Source organism: Choloepus didactylus, chromosome 10 (assembly GCF_015220235.1).
Source record: "Choloepus didactylus isolate mChoDid1 chromosome 10, mChoDid1.pri, whole genome shotgun sequence".
Classification (NCBI taxonomy): Eukaryota; Metazoa; Chordata; class Mammalia; order Pilosa; family Megalonychidae; genus Choloepus; species Choloepus didactylus.
Window position 1 is genome coordinate 53,980,291 of NC_051316.1, and position 15,260 is coordinate 53,995,550.

Below are 15,260 nucleotides of genomic sequence, written 5' to 3' on the forward strand. Positions count from 1 at the left end.
CAGCAGCCAATGCAAAGTCAATTTGCAAAGACAGGGAAAGAAAGATGTTTTCTGCTTAGGTTGGCTTGGTTTTGTTAGCTCCTGACACTCAAGAAAATCTGTGTCATATAAACTCAAGTAACAGACATCTCGGGGAATAAATCCCAGAGACAACATTTTTAGAGCATTAATATGTTCACTGAACAACAAAAGATTACAAGACAAAGAAACAGGAAATGATGGCCCATCCAAAGGAAGAGGAAATAATCCAGAAAACATCAATAAAGAAGACCAAACCATGGACATACTGGATGTTTTAGTTTCCTAAGCTGCTTAAACTAAATATCTGAATGGGTCGGGGTTAAAACCACAGGAATTTATTCACTTACAGTTTCAAGGCTGTGAAAATGTCCAAATCAAGGCATCATCAAGATGATGCTTTCTTCCTCAAGACCAGCTATCAGCAATCCTTGGCTCCTCTGCCACATGGCAAGGCACATGGTAACATCTGCTGGTCTCTCCCTTCTCTTCCAGGTTTTGTTACCTTCAGCTTCTTGCTTCCTATGGTGCTTGCACTCTCCCTGTCTCTCTTCCTCTCTCTCTCTCTCCCCCCCTCTCACTCACTCTCTGGATTCATTCTATTTATAAAGGACTCCAGCAATAGGATTAAGTCCCATCCTGAATGAGGTAAGTCACACTTAACTGAGTTAAGTCATACCTTAACTGAAGTAGCCTCATCAAAAGATCCTACTTTTAATGGGCTTATACTCATGGGAATGGATTAAATTTAAGAACATGTTTTCCTGGGGTACATACAGCTTCAAACCACCACACTGGGCAAAGATTTAGAAAAAATTACCTTCGGTATGCTTAAGGAGATAAAGAAAAACACAGAGAAAGAACTAATGGATATCAGGAAAATAATAAATGAACAATATGAGAATCTCAATAAAGACATGGAAATTTTCAAAAGAAAACAAGCAGAACTACTAGAGTTGAGGACCATAATAACTGCAATGAAAAATTCCCAGGAAGATTTCAACAGTAGACTGGAGCTGGCAAAAGAATCAGTGAACTTGAAGACAAGACAATCAAAATAAGTCAGGCTGAGGAACAGAAAGAAAAAAGAACTATAAAAAGCAAAATAGCCTAAGAGCCCTCTGGAACACCACCAAGCATACCAATATGAGCATAACGGGATTCCCAAAAGGAGAAGAAATAGAAAAGGGGGCAGAAAGAATACTCAAACAAATAATGACAGAAAACTTCCCAAACTTAGCAAAAGATGTGAATATGCACATCTAAGAAGCCCAGAAAACAGGATAAACATGAACAGATATATGCCCCAACATATACTAATCAAACTGTTCAATGCAAAGGACAAGGAAAGAGTTCTGAAAGCTACAAGAGAAAAGCCATGTGTTATGTACAAAGGAGTCCCAAATAGATTGAGTGCCAATTTCTCATCAGAAACAATGGAGACAAAAAGGTGGTGGACTGAAATACATACAGTTCTGAGAGAACACAATTTCCATCTAAGAATTTTATATCCAGTGATACTTTCTTTCGAAAATGAAGGAGATCAAGATATTCCCAGGTTTTAAAAAAAAAAGCCTAGGAAATTCATTTCTGCTAGACCTGCCCTACAAGCAATGCTAAAGGTAGTTCTTCAGACTGAAAGGACCCTAGACAGTAGTTCAAAGCAGCATAAAGAAATACAGACCTGCAAAGGTAACCATACGGATTACAAATGCCAGTACTATTGTATTGCTTCTTACTTCCTATACGTGCTAAAATGCATAAAAGGTAATGACAACTACATGCTTTGGGACATATAATGTACAAAGACACAATGTGTAACAAGTACAAAAAAATTGGGAGGACAGAGATATAGGAAGAGTGTACGTGTATGTTATTAAAGTCAAGCTGTATCAAATCAAATATGATTATTACATATTTAAGATGTTAAATTTAACCCCATGGTAACCACAATAAAAATATGAAAAATATATCCAGAAAGAAATGCGAAGGGACTCAATATAGGACAATACAAAAAACCAAATTAATAGGAAAGTAGGCACTAATGAAAGATTGAGGGACAAAAGGAGTAAGACTTACAAAGACTAAATAGTAAAATGGCAGAAGGCCTACATTATCAGTGCTTTAAATGCAAAGGGATTAAACTCTCCAGTCAAAAGGCAGAGATTGACACAATGGATAAAAAAATATGACCCAACTACAGGCTGTTAACAAGAGACTCACCTTACATTCAGGGACACAGGCAGGGTGAAAGTGAAAAGCTGGATAAAAATATACCATGCAAGTAGTAACCAAAAAAGAACTGTGGCAGCTATACTAGTATCAGATAAAACAGACTAAGTCAAAAACGGTTTCAAGTGACAAAAATGGTCATTACATACTGATTAGGAATCAAATCAACAAGAAAATGTAACAACTATAAATATATATGCACCTAACAGCAGAGCCCCAAATATATGAAGCAAATACAGGTTTGAAGGGAAAAACTGATGGTTCTACATTAACAGTAGGAGACTTTAACACACTACTTTCAATAATGGATAGAACATCTAGACAGAAGATCAATAACAAAAGACTTAAATGATACTCTCAACCAATAAGACCTAACAGATATATATAGAACACTTCACACAACAGAATACGCATTCCTCTCTAAAGCACATGGATCATTCTCCAGGACAGACCTTATGTTAGGTCATAAAACAAATCTCAAAAAATTCAAGAATACTGAAATCATACAATGTCTCTTCTCTGAACACAATGGAATGAAGCTAGAAATCACTGACAGAGGTATCAATGCAAAATTCAAATGTGGAAATTAAACAACATACTCTTAAACAACCAATGGGTTAAAGAGGAAATCAAAAGGGAAAACAGAAAATATGTGGAGGTGAATGAAAATAGAAATACAACATTTCAAAATTTATGGGATTCAGCAAAGGCAGTGCTGAGAGGGAAATGCATAGCTTTTTTTTTTTTTTTTTTTACATTAAAAAAGAAACATTTCAAGTCAGAGACCTCCCCTCAAAACCAGAAGAACTACAAAAAGAAGAGTAAATTAAATCCAAAAATGCATAGAAGGAAGGGAATAACAAAGATTAGAGCAGAGATAAATGAAATAGAGAATTTAAAAAAAGGGGAATTTTTCTTTAAAGTTGGTTCTTTGAAAAGATTAAATTGACAAACCTTTAGCTAGACTGACAAAGAAAAAAAAGAAAGTGGACACAAATAACAAAAATCAGAGAAGAAAATGGGAACATTACTACCAACCCCACTGAAATAAAAAGGAATTTAAGATACTATGCGAATATCAGTATTACCCCATATGGCAACTGCTGAAAGAGCTGAAACAGAATTCAGACGTTAATTAGAGATACGAATGAAGAGGATCTGGTTAGGACTAAGGCAAACCAGGCCCAAGGGTAAAGGACAATACTGACTGGGTTTTAAAACAGCAACTTACGTGTGAGACCAAGGGAGGAGATGTCTATCTGGGGCAGGATCTTTACTTTCTGTAACACACTGGAATATTTAATTTCTACCATCGGTTTGTTTGAACACCATAGGTACAGGAAGCAGTGAATGGGAAGTGGGATTTGGTGAGTTTGTGCAGGCTGGGGTGAAATCCTGACATATCCCAGGGTGATATGGGCAGAGAATGTAAATGTATTTGTGGACCCCCCTTCCCCCAAGGAGCTGGGGAGAGATGCAGAAGTGGTGGACTTCCCCACCTGGGCTATTGCTGATTTTCTCGCAAACACTGAGGACTGCCAATTTAGTGGGCCAATCCCTCAATCTGGGGGCTTTCCCCTGTGAAGCTAGTTGCTGCAAGGGAGAGGCTAAGCCCACTTATAATTGTGACTAGAAGTCCCCAACAGAGAGCCTCTTTGTTGCTCAGATATGGCCCCCTCTCTCTCTAAGCCTACTTGGCAGGTGAACTCACTGCCCCCCACCCCCGACATGGGACATGACTCCCAGGGGTGTGAATGCCCCTGGCAACTTGGGAAATGACTCCTGGAGATGAGCCTGGATCCAGCACTGTGGGATTGAGAGGATCTTCTTGACCAAAAGGGGTAAGAGAGATGAAACAAAATAAGGTTCCAGTGGCTGAGAGATTTCAAATGGAGTCGAGATGTCACTCTGGAGGGTATTCTTATGCGATATATAGATAACACCTTTTAATCTTTAGCGTGTTGAAATGGCCAGAGGGAAATACCTGAAGCTGTCAAACTGCAAGCCAGTGACCTTGATTCTTGAAGATGATTGTATAACTATGCAGATTGCAAAGTGTGACTGTGTGACTGTGAAAACCTTGTGGCTCGCACTCCTTTATCCAGTCTATGGACAGACGAGTGGAAAAATGGGGACAAAAATTAGATGAAGAATAGGGTAAGATAGAGGGGATGAAAAGATTTAAGTATTCTTTTTTGCTTTTATTTTTATTTTGGAGTAAGGAAAAGGTTCAAAAACTGATTCTGGTGATGAATGCACAGCTGTATGATGGTGCTGTGAATAACTGATGGTACACTGTAGATGACTGTAGGGTGTGTGAATATATCTCAAACTGTATTTTTTTAAAAAGTAAATGAACAATGGGAGAGGAGGGAAATGGGATGCTTTGGATATTCCTTTTTATTTTAATTTTCATTTTTATTTTTTGGAGTAATGAAAATATTCGAAGTTTGACTGCAGTGATGAAAGCGCCACTATACAATGATACTGTGAACAACTGATTGAACACTTTCAATGATTATATGTTATGTGACTATCTCAATAAAATTGCTTTTAAACAAAAGATACCAAGAACAACTGTACTCCAACAAATTAGATAATCTAGATGAAATGGACAAATTCCTAGAAACACACAAATGTTCTGCACTGATTCAAGAAGAAATAGAAGATCTCAACAAACCAATTACTAGTAAAGAGATGGAATCAGTAAACAAAAATCTCCCAACAGAGCTAAGATGGCGGCATACAGAGGGGTGGAAGCTAGTTAGTCTCCCTGGAACAACTAACAAACAAGAACAACTAGTAAATAACCTGGAATAACTGCAGGGAGATTAACATGACCGTCCACTCATCATCCACCAACCTGAATAGGGAGGAATGCCGGAGATCGCAGCATAAAATCTGTAAGTAAAAACTGCAGACCCACACTGAGAGCCGAGAGCCCCTCCCTCACGGAAGTCTCATGGTGCTCGGGAGCAGCACTCTCTCGACAAGCAAAGCCCAGCTCCAACTGGGGTTTTAATGTTAACCACTCAATACAGACTGCAAATCCCCAAAACGCAGACAGAGGCTTTTGGTGACGACTGACCTTGTTTATTTAGGATGGAATGTATAGCGAGTAAACAGAACCATCTTAAAAAAAAAAGGGGGGGGGGTTGATGACAAAACCTTGAGGGCAATATACTGAGTGAAATGAGCCAGACACATAAGGACAAATATTGCAGGGTCTCACTGATAGAAACTAATGATAATACGGAAACTCATAGACATGAAATATAAGTTGCCAAGATATACAACGAGGCTAAAGAATGGGGAGCAGTTGCTTAGTATGGGCAGAATGTTCAACTAGGATGAACTTAAATGTTTGGAAATGAACAGAGGTGACAGCAGCACATTGTGAGAATACCTAATAGTGCTGAATGGTGTGTGAATGTCGTGGAAAGGGGAAACGCAAAGTCATGTACGTCACCAGAAGGAAAGGTAGAGGTTAAAAGATCGGAATGTTTAAAACCGTGAACCTTGTGATGGGCAATGTCCGAGATTAACTTACAAATATTAGAAATCCTTCCATGAACCAGAACACATGTATGACACCACAACTAGAAGCTGATAATAGAGGGGCATATAGGGAAAAAATATATACCCATTGCAAACTATATACTACAGTTAGTAGTGTTTCAATGTTCTTTCATAAACAGTAACAAATGTACTATACCAATATTACCAGTCAACAATGGAGGGGGGGTAGTTAGGGATGTGAGAAGATTTGAGTTTCCTTTTCTTCTCTTTTTTTTTTCCTTCTTCTTTGTCTTTATTTCTTTTCTGGAGTAATGAAAATGTTCTAAAAATTGAACAGAAATTAATTGTGGTGATGGATGCACAGCTGTAGATGGTACCGGCGGCAACTGGTTGTACACTTTAGATCTTTGGATAACTGTATGGTATGTGAACAATCACAATTAAAAAAAAAAAATCTCCCAACAAAGAAAAGCCCAGGACTTCACAGGTGAATTTTACCAAACATTCCAAGAAGAATAAACAACCATCCTGTTCAAATTCGAAGGGAACACTCCCTAATTTATTCTACAAAGCTAACATCACCCTCATAACAAAACCAGATAAAGATACAAGAATATTATAATATCTCTTGTGAATACACATGCAAAAAACCTCAACAAAAAACTAGCAAACCAAATCCAACAACACATCAAAAGAATTATACATCATGATCAATTGGAATTTATCCCAGGTATGCAAAGGTGCTTTAACATAAGAAAATAAATAACAATACACCTCATTTACAGAATGAAGATAAGAAGCCACACGATCATCTCAATTGACAAAGAAAAAGCATTTGATGAAATCCAGCATCACTTCTTGATAAAAAACACTTAGAAAACTAGGAATAGAAGGAAACTTCCTCAACATGATAAAGGGAATATATGAAAAGCCCACAGCTAACATCTTATTTAATGGTGAAAAGACTGAAAGCTTTCCCTCTAACAGGATCAGGAACAAGACAAGGATGCCCACTGTCACCCTATTATTCAACATTGTACTGGAAGTTCTAGCCAGAGCAATTAGGCAAGAAAAAGAAATAAAAGGCATCCAAATTGGACAGGAAGAAGTAAAACACTCCTTATTTGCAGATAACATGTTGCTATATACAGAAAATCCAGAAAAATCCACAACAAAGCTCCTAGAGCTAATAGATGAATTCAGCAAGGTAGCAGAGTACAAGATCAACACCCAAAAATCAGTAGTGTCTCTACAGTAGCAATGAACAATCAGAAGATGAAATCAAGAAAAAAAATTCCATTTCTCCTTTTAAACATATTCAAATATATAATTCAGTGCTGTTAATTATGATCACAATGTTGTGCTACCATCACCAGCATCCATTACCAAAATTTTTCCACTGTCCAAAATAGAAATTGTATACTTTAAGCCTTCTCACTCTATTCCCTACCCCAATTCCATCCCCTGGTAACCTGTATTCTAGATTCTGGCTGTAATTATTCCACAATTAATTTAAAGTTGTTAAACTACAAGTAAATTTCTTCATTTTAATTCATGAAATGCTTGTTATTTAAAATAATTTACGTCATAATCACTCACAATGGATAAAAGAAAGTTCATCAGCTATATGACAATGTGGTTATGGTTAAAAACAAAGTCTCTGAACCTACACTACTAGGTTCAAATTCCTGTTCTGCCATTTACCAATTAGGAGACCAGACCTTGGGCAAATTATACTCCCTCTTGCCTCAGTGTTCTCATCTATAAAATGCAGATAATAACAGTAACTGATTCCTCACTTTGTTCTGAGGATTAAATTACTCGATATTTATAAAATGCTTTGAACAACACTTGGCACATAGTAAGCACTCCGGAAGTGTTAGGTGCTATTAGTGTTAGATGCTATTAATGTTATTATTTTGTTTAAAAATTTTAACAAAGACAAAGCTAAAACTATTTCATGCTTCAAAAAGAATGTTTATTTTACTGGAGAGATTACTAAAGTTCACAAAATTTCCACTTTTATAAAAACAAGAATTCCATTAAAGCATATACTGTACAGCCTCACATACCTGTTTGGAACACAAGCTCTTTCCCTCCTACCCCTGCTGCCTCCAGGTTAATAAATGCACGAATCAAGGCGGCCCAGGGGTGCTGAGTAATGAAACCATGGCTGGCCTTCATGAGAAAGAAAGAAAACAAACATAAGGTAAACAATCTAAAACTATCAAAGCCTTTATTTTATTTTAAGGACAGAACATCTTGATGAGGTAAGGAATATGAAAACCAAATACTCATTTTTTTCAAAGGCAGTATCTAAAGGCATCCTGTTTCTCTCTGTATGTATAATGGTTACATGCAGTATGCTGAGTGGAAAGTCACCCATCACAGGAGGCAGCCTGATTACCAAGAGTGGGGCCAAACTACATCCTTGTTAAGTGTCAAACTATGCAAGAGCAAGAGCAAAGGAGAAGAGAAGAGAAAGAGAAGAAAAGGGAAAATCCATGTGGCTGGGCATTCAAGCTGTGTGCCTGCCTGAAAACATCTCTGAAACTCAAGTGTTGAAGAAAACTGGAGATAAGTAGCTGTGCCATCAAGAGGCCTTCTATAAATCAAACACTGAGTTCTGAGTTGAGACTTTCAAATATTGAACACATCTACATAAATGGCTGTGGATTTTTTAAAGCACTGCCAAATACAATATTTATTTTCCATATCATTTTATGATGCTATTCAAATGAAAAACTGAAGTATACTGTTAGCTATTATTACTATTATTATTCTCATTCTCATTATTATTCCAGCCTAGTATTAAAACAGTAAAATCTCACTTGCAAAACATTTTCTTCAGCACCATTAAAAAGAAATATGACAGCATGATGTAAGGCTTCTGAAGATGTTGACAAGACGTGAAGAACTTCCAGCATCACTGAACAGCTAACTGCATCATCACTGGCACCTTTAAATTAGAAACACAGATTTGCTTCTCAGATGTAAAAACCTTTACTGTATGACCCATTATAGCTAGGAATGGAATTTTCTCCTCAAAGCATTCTAAATAGCTGCACAATCAGAAACATGGCTTTCTCATCATCAGGTGGCAACAGCATCCACCAGTGGTAAGCTCCCTGAGGGCAGAGACCTTTGTCTGGTTTTCCTGATGACTAACTCTCAGTTCCTAGAGCCAATCCTGGCCCACAGAAGTTGCTCAATTAATATTTGTTGAATAAGTCAACCAGGTGGCACCTAAAGTAATACTGAAAACTGGCATTCTCAGCAACCCAAGACAATTTGTTCCATTCCCTATCCTTTCTCTACATCCTCTGTAATTTCTCACTTCTGGTGTTTACAGTTTCCTACACCATCCTACTGCTACCCCTCCCTTTCATGCTCATTTTCTGGCCAAAACCATAAAATCTGCAGATTACTCCATATTTAGAGGTCAATTTGGATTATGTAGCATTTTTAAGCTTTCTCCAAGGGGACTGCGTAATAAAAGAGCACAAAAATGATACCTTATCTGATAAAGACACAGGGAGGGGGAATAATGATATTGACAAGGGAGAGGACGCAGTTAAATCATTTAAACTCTTCTTAGTTCAGAAGCTTTATATATTAATTAAAAGTGAATGTATAGATGACTTAAGAGCCTTGAATTTTAAAAGCATCCTAAGAGGTAGTTAAAGGAAATGACTGGACATTTGACATGAAGAATTATTGTTAGTTCTTTAGGTGAGGTACTAATGGTAATAACAGCATGTCAAGAAAAGGGATCCTTACTGTTTAGCAATGTAGACTGAAATACTAACAGAAGAACCAATACAGTTGAGACTTGCTTCAAAATAATCAAGGGGTGAGGGTGTGGAGATAGAGAAGAAACAAGACCGGACATTGGCTGACAACTGTTGAAACTGGATGATGGGTATATGGGGGTCATTAAACAATTCTCTATGTTTTTGTATATATTTAAAACATTCTATGATAAAAAGTTTAAAGAGTAATCAAATTAATTAATTAATAACTCAGCCAACAGCAATTCTGGGTTTACACACTTGAGAGTGTGTTATGGAGTTCAGCGTGGATTCTAGAGTAAGAAAGACTTGGTAAGAAATGCCAGCTCTGTCACTTTACCATTCTGACACTATTTCCTGGTCTAGAAGACAGACTAATGATATGCACTGCAGAGGTTTGTTGTGAGGATTACAGGCATAGTGCCTGGCACGTAACTGGCATTCAATATTAGTTTTTCCTTTTCTCTTTGCAAACTTAAGGTGCAAACATAAGTTGCAGTCAGCTAAAATGCTTTTTTTATCTGATCCCATTTTCTGTCCAGACCCCAGGCCTACTCAAGAAGAAACTATTAGCTATACTTGTCTTGGGGGTATTATTGGCTTATATTTTAATCAGAGTGAAACAAAGTAAAAATTATCTATTTACTATCAAGCAAGAAGTATATGTAGCTATAAGTGAAACTGCTACTTCCCAGAAACCAACTGAAACTTTTTTTTTTAATTTTGAGATTGCGAGTTACTTTAACATAAAAAGCAAATAAAATAAATTTTTTCTTCTAAAAATGATTTTTTAATTAAGAGTAAGAGATAAGGGAAATGAGAGATATATATATAGGCTTGATTATAGAGATATATATATAGGCTTGATTAGAAAGCTAAATTGTCCATTTATTTTCTCTTAGCTTAATGGTTCTTTGTGGTTCTTAATATCTTAGAACAGAGCTACAGAAGGCTCAAACATATTTAAGAAAATGATGAAAAGTTAGAGGACAGCTTCAATAAAGGCTGAATGATTAAGCAACACACCTTTCCAATTACAATTAACCCTGAAATTGAAGCCATCCCCAAAATAACTCAAAATCTCTTCTACCAACAACCTGGAACAAGCCAGTAGACCCAGGAAGATATTTAAGGTCTTTCTGTAAGTAACATTACTCCTAGTTGGTATCAGTTCCTGAGTCCTGGATATTTTGCTGAGAACTTTTAAAAATACCCATGTTTCATTCAATGAGTTCATCCAATAAAAGGATTCCAGTGATAGTTTACCTGAAGACTGTGTGAAATACTATTTTTAACAGTTATTGACAGAAATTTCCTTGTAATTGTTGATATAGGTATTCTTACAAAATTTTAGTTTGTTAAAAATGGATTCTAATGATCCACAGAAATACCATTCTTCAAATATGAAACTCCATGTATGCAACCTATAACATTTGGCACTGTTTTTTCCTGATACTTTTTTTACACATCTTACTTATGTAATGCTCTTAAGTAACCATGGTGTTTACTAGTCTCTTCCCAGAATGTAAGCATGACATTAGAGGGCATAAGATGACATGTATTGCACTACTATTTTGAAATGGACATAAAAGACCACTGATTTCCCCAGCACATATGAAGGTATTTCTGGCTTTCTCCAACAGATAAGCGTACATTAATATTTTAAAAACAAGTTACACTCTAAATGCAATTATCAAGCTTTCTAATTAAAGATGAATTAAAGATTCATCTAATTAAAGATGAATTAAAAATTAACATTCATACTTCTAGAGTATGAATCACTTTATCAAACAAATTTTACTTTATATTTTATACCTCTAGATGCTCATATTGGGCCTGCTTTAAGTTCAAGCAATCTGGAACTATAATATTAAAAATATAATACCAGTTAACAGCAATAAAAACCAAACCAAAAAAAATAAAATATTTACTGTGCCAGGCACTGTTCTAGTGTTTTACTTGTATTTAATCCTCTAAAGGCTCCATTAGGAAAATACTACTATTATTTCCATTTTAAAGGCAAGAAACTGAGGAGCGCTGAGGCTATCTGCCTAAGGGAGCACGCCCTCTTAACAATTAAACTTCCTTTCAAATAACTGACTGGCCAGGAAACCCAGCATCTGGTCCCAGTTCTGCCTGTGATTAGCTAAATTTATTCCTGTGCAAATGAGGGGACTGAACCAGATACCATATCAGATCTTGCCTAGCTCTAAAATGCTATGATTCCACTATAAAATGTTACCATTTTCTATTCTTCCCTATTTACATTCTTTTTAACTACTGAAAACATTTTCTGAGAAATCTTAATAAAAAAAAGTTCAATTTAGGAAATTCTCATTCATTCAACAAATACTTATCCTGTCAGGCACTGTCCTAAACATCAAGTATTCTATCTTGCCAAAGTATCTGCAGAGTAAGACTTATGGATTAATGAGATACTCTGATAGTATGGCATCCCCCAAGGGACCAAAATTCTCACTTTAAAGGTCAACAGAAAATGCTGGAAGAGATGTCCAAACCATGAGTTCCTTAAGTGCAGGGACTATCCTTTATCCCCAAAGCCTAGTACAATTCCTAGCTGAATAAACACTTAAAGTAGCAAGACCTAATTCTGGGACACAAGAACACACACTGTGTGGTAACCTTCACTGATAAGTCTCCTTCATTCTACCAGAATGCTCCAAGTTTTGTTACTGAACTGAAGGTGCTAATGTTAAAAATAATAATAATAATAAATTACATTAAATAAATAAAGCACTTGAGAGAATACTGAAAGGTTAGGGCCTAAAACTTAAACGATAATATTCTAATTCTCCTGCCCTCCATCACAATGAAAAAGTCCATCCAAAAAAAAAAAAAATAGTGCCCCACAACTGCCCAAATTAATAAACTTTTGGGCTGTAATAACTTCAAAATGACTAAAACAAAGGTACATACCTGGTGAGTTTGCCACTGAGTCAAAATGACAGTTAGCCAGGATGGCATGCTGGGCTCCATCTCTGGGTTCCAGCTTTACCACAATATTAGTGATGTTGTCATAGTAGCTTGTAAAACCTCCCAAGAAGTCAATGCTAAAGGAGCCTGTGGGCCGTTGTAAATCTACTGAAATCTTGTGAATGTGGTTGCTTTGGACTTCAATCAATTTTATCTGTTCCAAAAGATATTGCACTGTCAGAATTTCATTTTCTGGACTTCCTGTAGTCCTGGGACCAATGGATGTTATGTGCTCAAGATAATCCCTGGAAGTGACCAAAAGAAGGGAGATGACAAAAACTTGCTAGGCTTAAAACTAACATTTAGCATAGAGCAACTTTTCCACTGAGCTCCCCCACCCCCAGCCCCAATCTCAAAAGCTTCTATCTTTGACCTCTCACATAACAAAAGGTGCCTTTTATTATTTCAGGCACCCTGTGAAAAACAGCTTCAAAGTACCTTCATTTCATTCTGCTGTCCATGAGTTGATGCTTTCAAAAGTTTCCTCCACCCACCCCAATCCCAGCTTTTCCCAATCCCCATATCAAACCAATAAAGACTAAGCATTATATTCAAAATCTGTGACTGCTGAAGGATGAACAGAACAGATTACAACTTCATTGAGTCACCCTAGGAGAGAGTTACTGATTCTAAGAATCACCAGCTGAAACCAGTGAGCAAACACGCAAGTCAAGAGGTTAACTGTGAGAAAAGGGAAAAAAGAAAAAAACCTTTTGATTGTAAAGAATGGACCTAGCCCTCCTTGTGCACACACAAGGCCTTTAATACCTACAATTCATGCCAAAAGGAACGCTACCCTTAACACAAAGAATTTTTTTTTTTGTCTTTTCACTGAATTCCAAGTAGGAATGGGAGGGGAGGAGAGGGGAGGCTGTGTTCCAAAAGTCCTTAAGAAAATAAGCTTTCAGCACTGTATTTATTCAAAGAAAAAGTTTTTAAAATGCAGTAGCTGTAAAAAACTTTTTCTGCTAGCTTACAATTTTGGCTTTGATACACTTAGGTTACAATACCGTTGGCTTAATCAACTTTCCTAACACACTTAAAGGTCGTTTTTTTAAATTAAGGGGAAAAAATCATACTTTAGAAAGTCACTAATCCAGAAGCCTAAGGACAAGTTTCAGGGCTCTGACAACTTCCGAAATTGTGTGCAAAATTTTTAGTCTGCGGTTTTCCAGGGAGAGATTCCATAGCTTTCGGACTTCAGGATAATGACCTCAAAAAGTTAAAGATCGCTGAGCTATCCCCTTCTAACACCCCCCAAAACACGAATTTATGAAACACAAATTCCACAATACTTCAATTCATTTGGAAAGCAGGAAGGCTAACCTAGGTGGAAATTGCTCCAGGAGATGAGAAGACAGCTACCAACCAACCAACCAACCAACAGCAGGTAAGGAAGAAAGGAAAGGAAAAGCAGGCGCAATCCACTCCGCCACCCCCGATCTACATCACAAGCCTAACGGGGCCACGCAAGCCTCGCATCACCGCAGTTCGGAACTCAGAAGAGGGAAGCGCAGGGCCACCTCACTCTACAAGCAGCTGGGCGCAACCTGCAGCCTGGGAGGCTCCACAAGGAGGCGTGCACACAGGTGCACCGTCCTGAGCCCGTGCGGGAGCCGCGAAAGAACGGGAAGACCCGGACGAGTTAGGCGGGAGTGGCTGGTACCTGGCTTGGCGCGCGTCGAACTCCGCATGGCTCCCAGCGGCCCCGTGCAGCACGAGCTGCTGCAGTGAGAGCTGCACGAGCGTCCGCAGCGCAAGCAGGTAGAGCACCAGCCCCAGCGCGACACGCGCCTCCGCCAGCCTGTTCCCCGCGCTACGGCTCTCGCCGCCGCCGCCGCCGCCGCCGCGCCCCGGGCTCCGCTTCCGCATCCTAGCGCCGCCGCCGCTCTCGTCCACCAGGAGCTCTTGCGCCGGGTCTTCCCTCCCCGGCTGCGGCGCCGTTGCCTGGCCTTCACGGCGTTCCCATCCGCCGCGGTGCCGCCTCACGGCCGCCGACTCCGTACCCCACTCCATGGCCACGAGCTGCAGCGGCCAGCCCCACCGCCACAACCCGCGACACCCCAGAGCGCTGCCGCGGCCGCCGCAGCGCCTCCTAGTGAGCGGACGGAAACTGCAGAGGGCCAAACTTGTTCTCATTGGTCCGTGCCGCGGCGTCACAACTCAGCTTCTTCGGGTAGATCGCAAGAGGGCACCGGGCATGGCCGCCCCAGTCAGAATGTGGTGGATGTGACTTTTGCTCAGCTTCTCCGCCAATGTGGGGCACAGATTTCCAGATGAGAAGTTAGCCATAAGCCCAACACAGTGCAGTCTAAAAGCAACAAAAGTGAGAGACATCTTTTAAAAGAGATCGTTAATGTTCTTTCGTAAAGAACCTTGGACCAGGCTCTGAAAAAAATAGGCTCCTGGATCTTAAAATTAGAAATAGGACTGCTCAGAGGAGGCCCAGCCTCATACTTTCACATACATTGTCTCAGCCGATCCTCAAAACTGAGTTAACGAATGCTATTATTCTCTCCACTTAGCAGATGAAAAATAGTAGCTATTATTTATTGAAAACCTCTTTGAGCCGAGCACTGTGCTAAGTGCTTTACATACATTATCTCATTTAATTCTCCTAAGAACCCTGGAAAAGAATTATTTGTATTCTCATTCAATGAGGAATGGTGCCATTTGCTGGACAGGGTGGGTATCAGAAAACCTAGA

At 38.6% G+C, this 15,260-nt stretch overlaps 1 protein-coding gene across 4 annotated transcripts in view; it reads right to left on the bottom strand.

The window, feature by feature from the left end:
• Positions 1 to 14,606, bottom strand: part of ERMP1 (endoplasmic reticulum metallopeptidase 1) — a 160,631-nt gene extending 146,025 nt beyond the window's left edge. For all 4 annotated transcript variants that reach the window (XR_005210620.1, XM_037797279.1, XM_037797278.1 and 1 more), the window contains exons 1-4: positions 14,221 to 14,606; positions 12,498 to 12,799; positions 8,601 to 8,728; positions 7,842 to 7,947 (exon numbers count right to left, since the gene is read on the bottom strand). Coding sequence is in view for 3 of the 4 variants with exons in the window: in XM_037797279.1 (XP_037653207.1) it covers positions 7,842 to 7,947; positions 8,601 to 8,728; positions 12,498 to 12,799; positions 14,221 to 14,570 (886 nt within the window). In the remaining variant the exon portion in view is untranslated. The remainder of the gene's footprint in view (positions 1 to 7,841; positions 7,948 to 8,600; positions 8,729 to 12,497; positions 12,800 to 14,220) is intronic.
• Between the last annotated feature and the right edge of the window lie 654 nt (positions 14,607 to 15,260).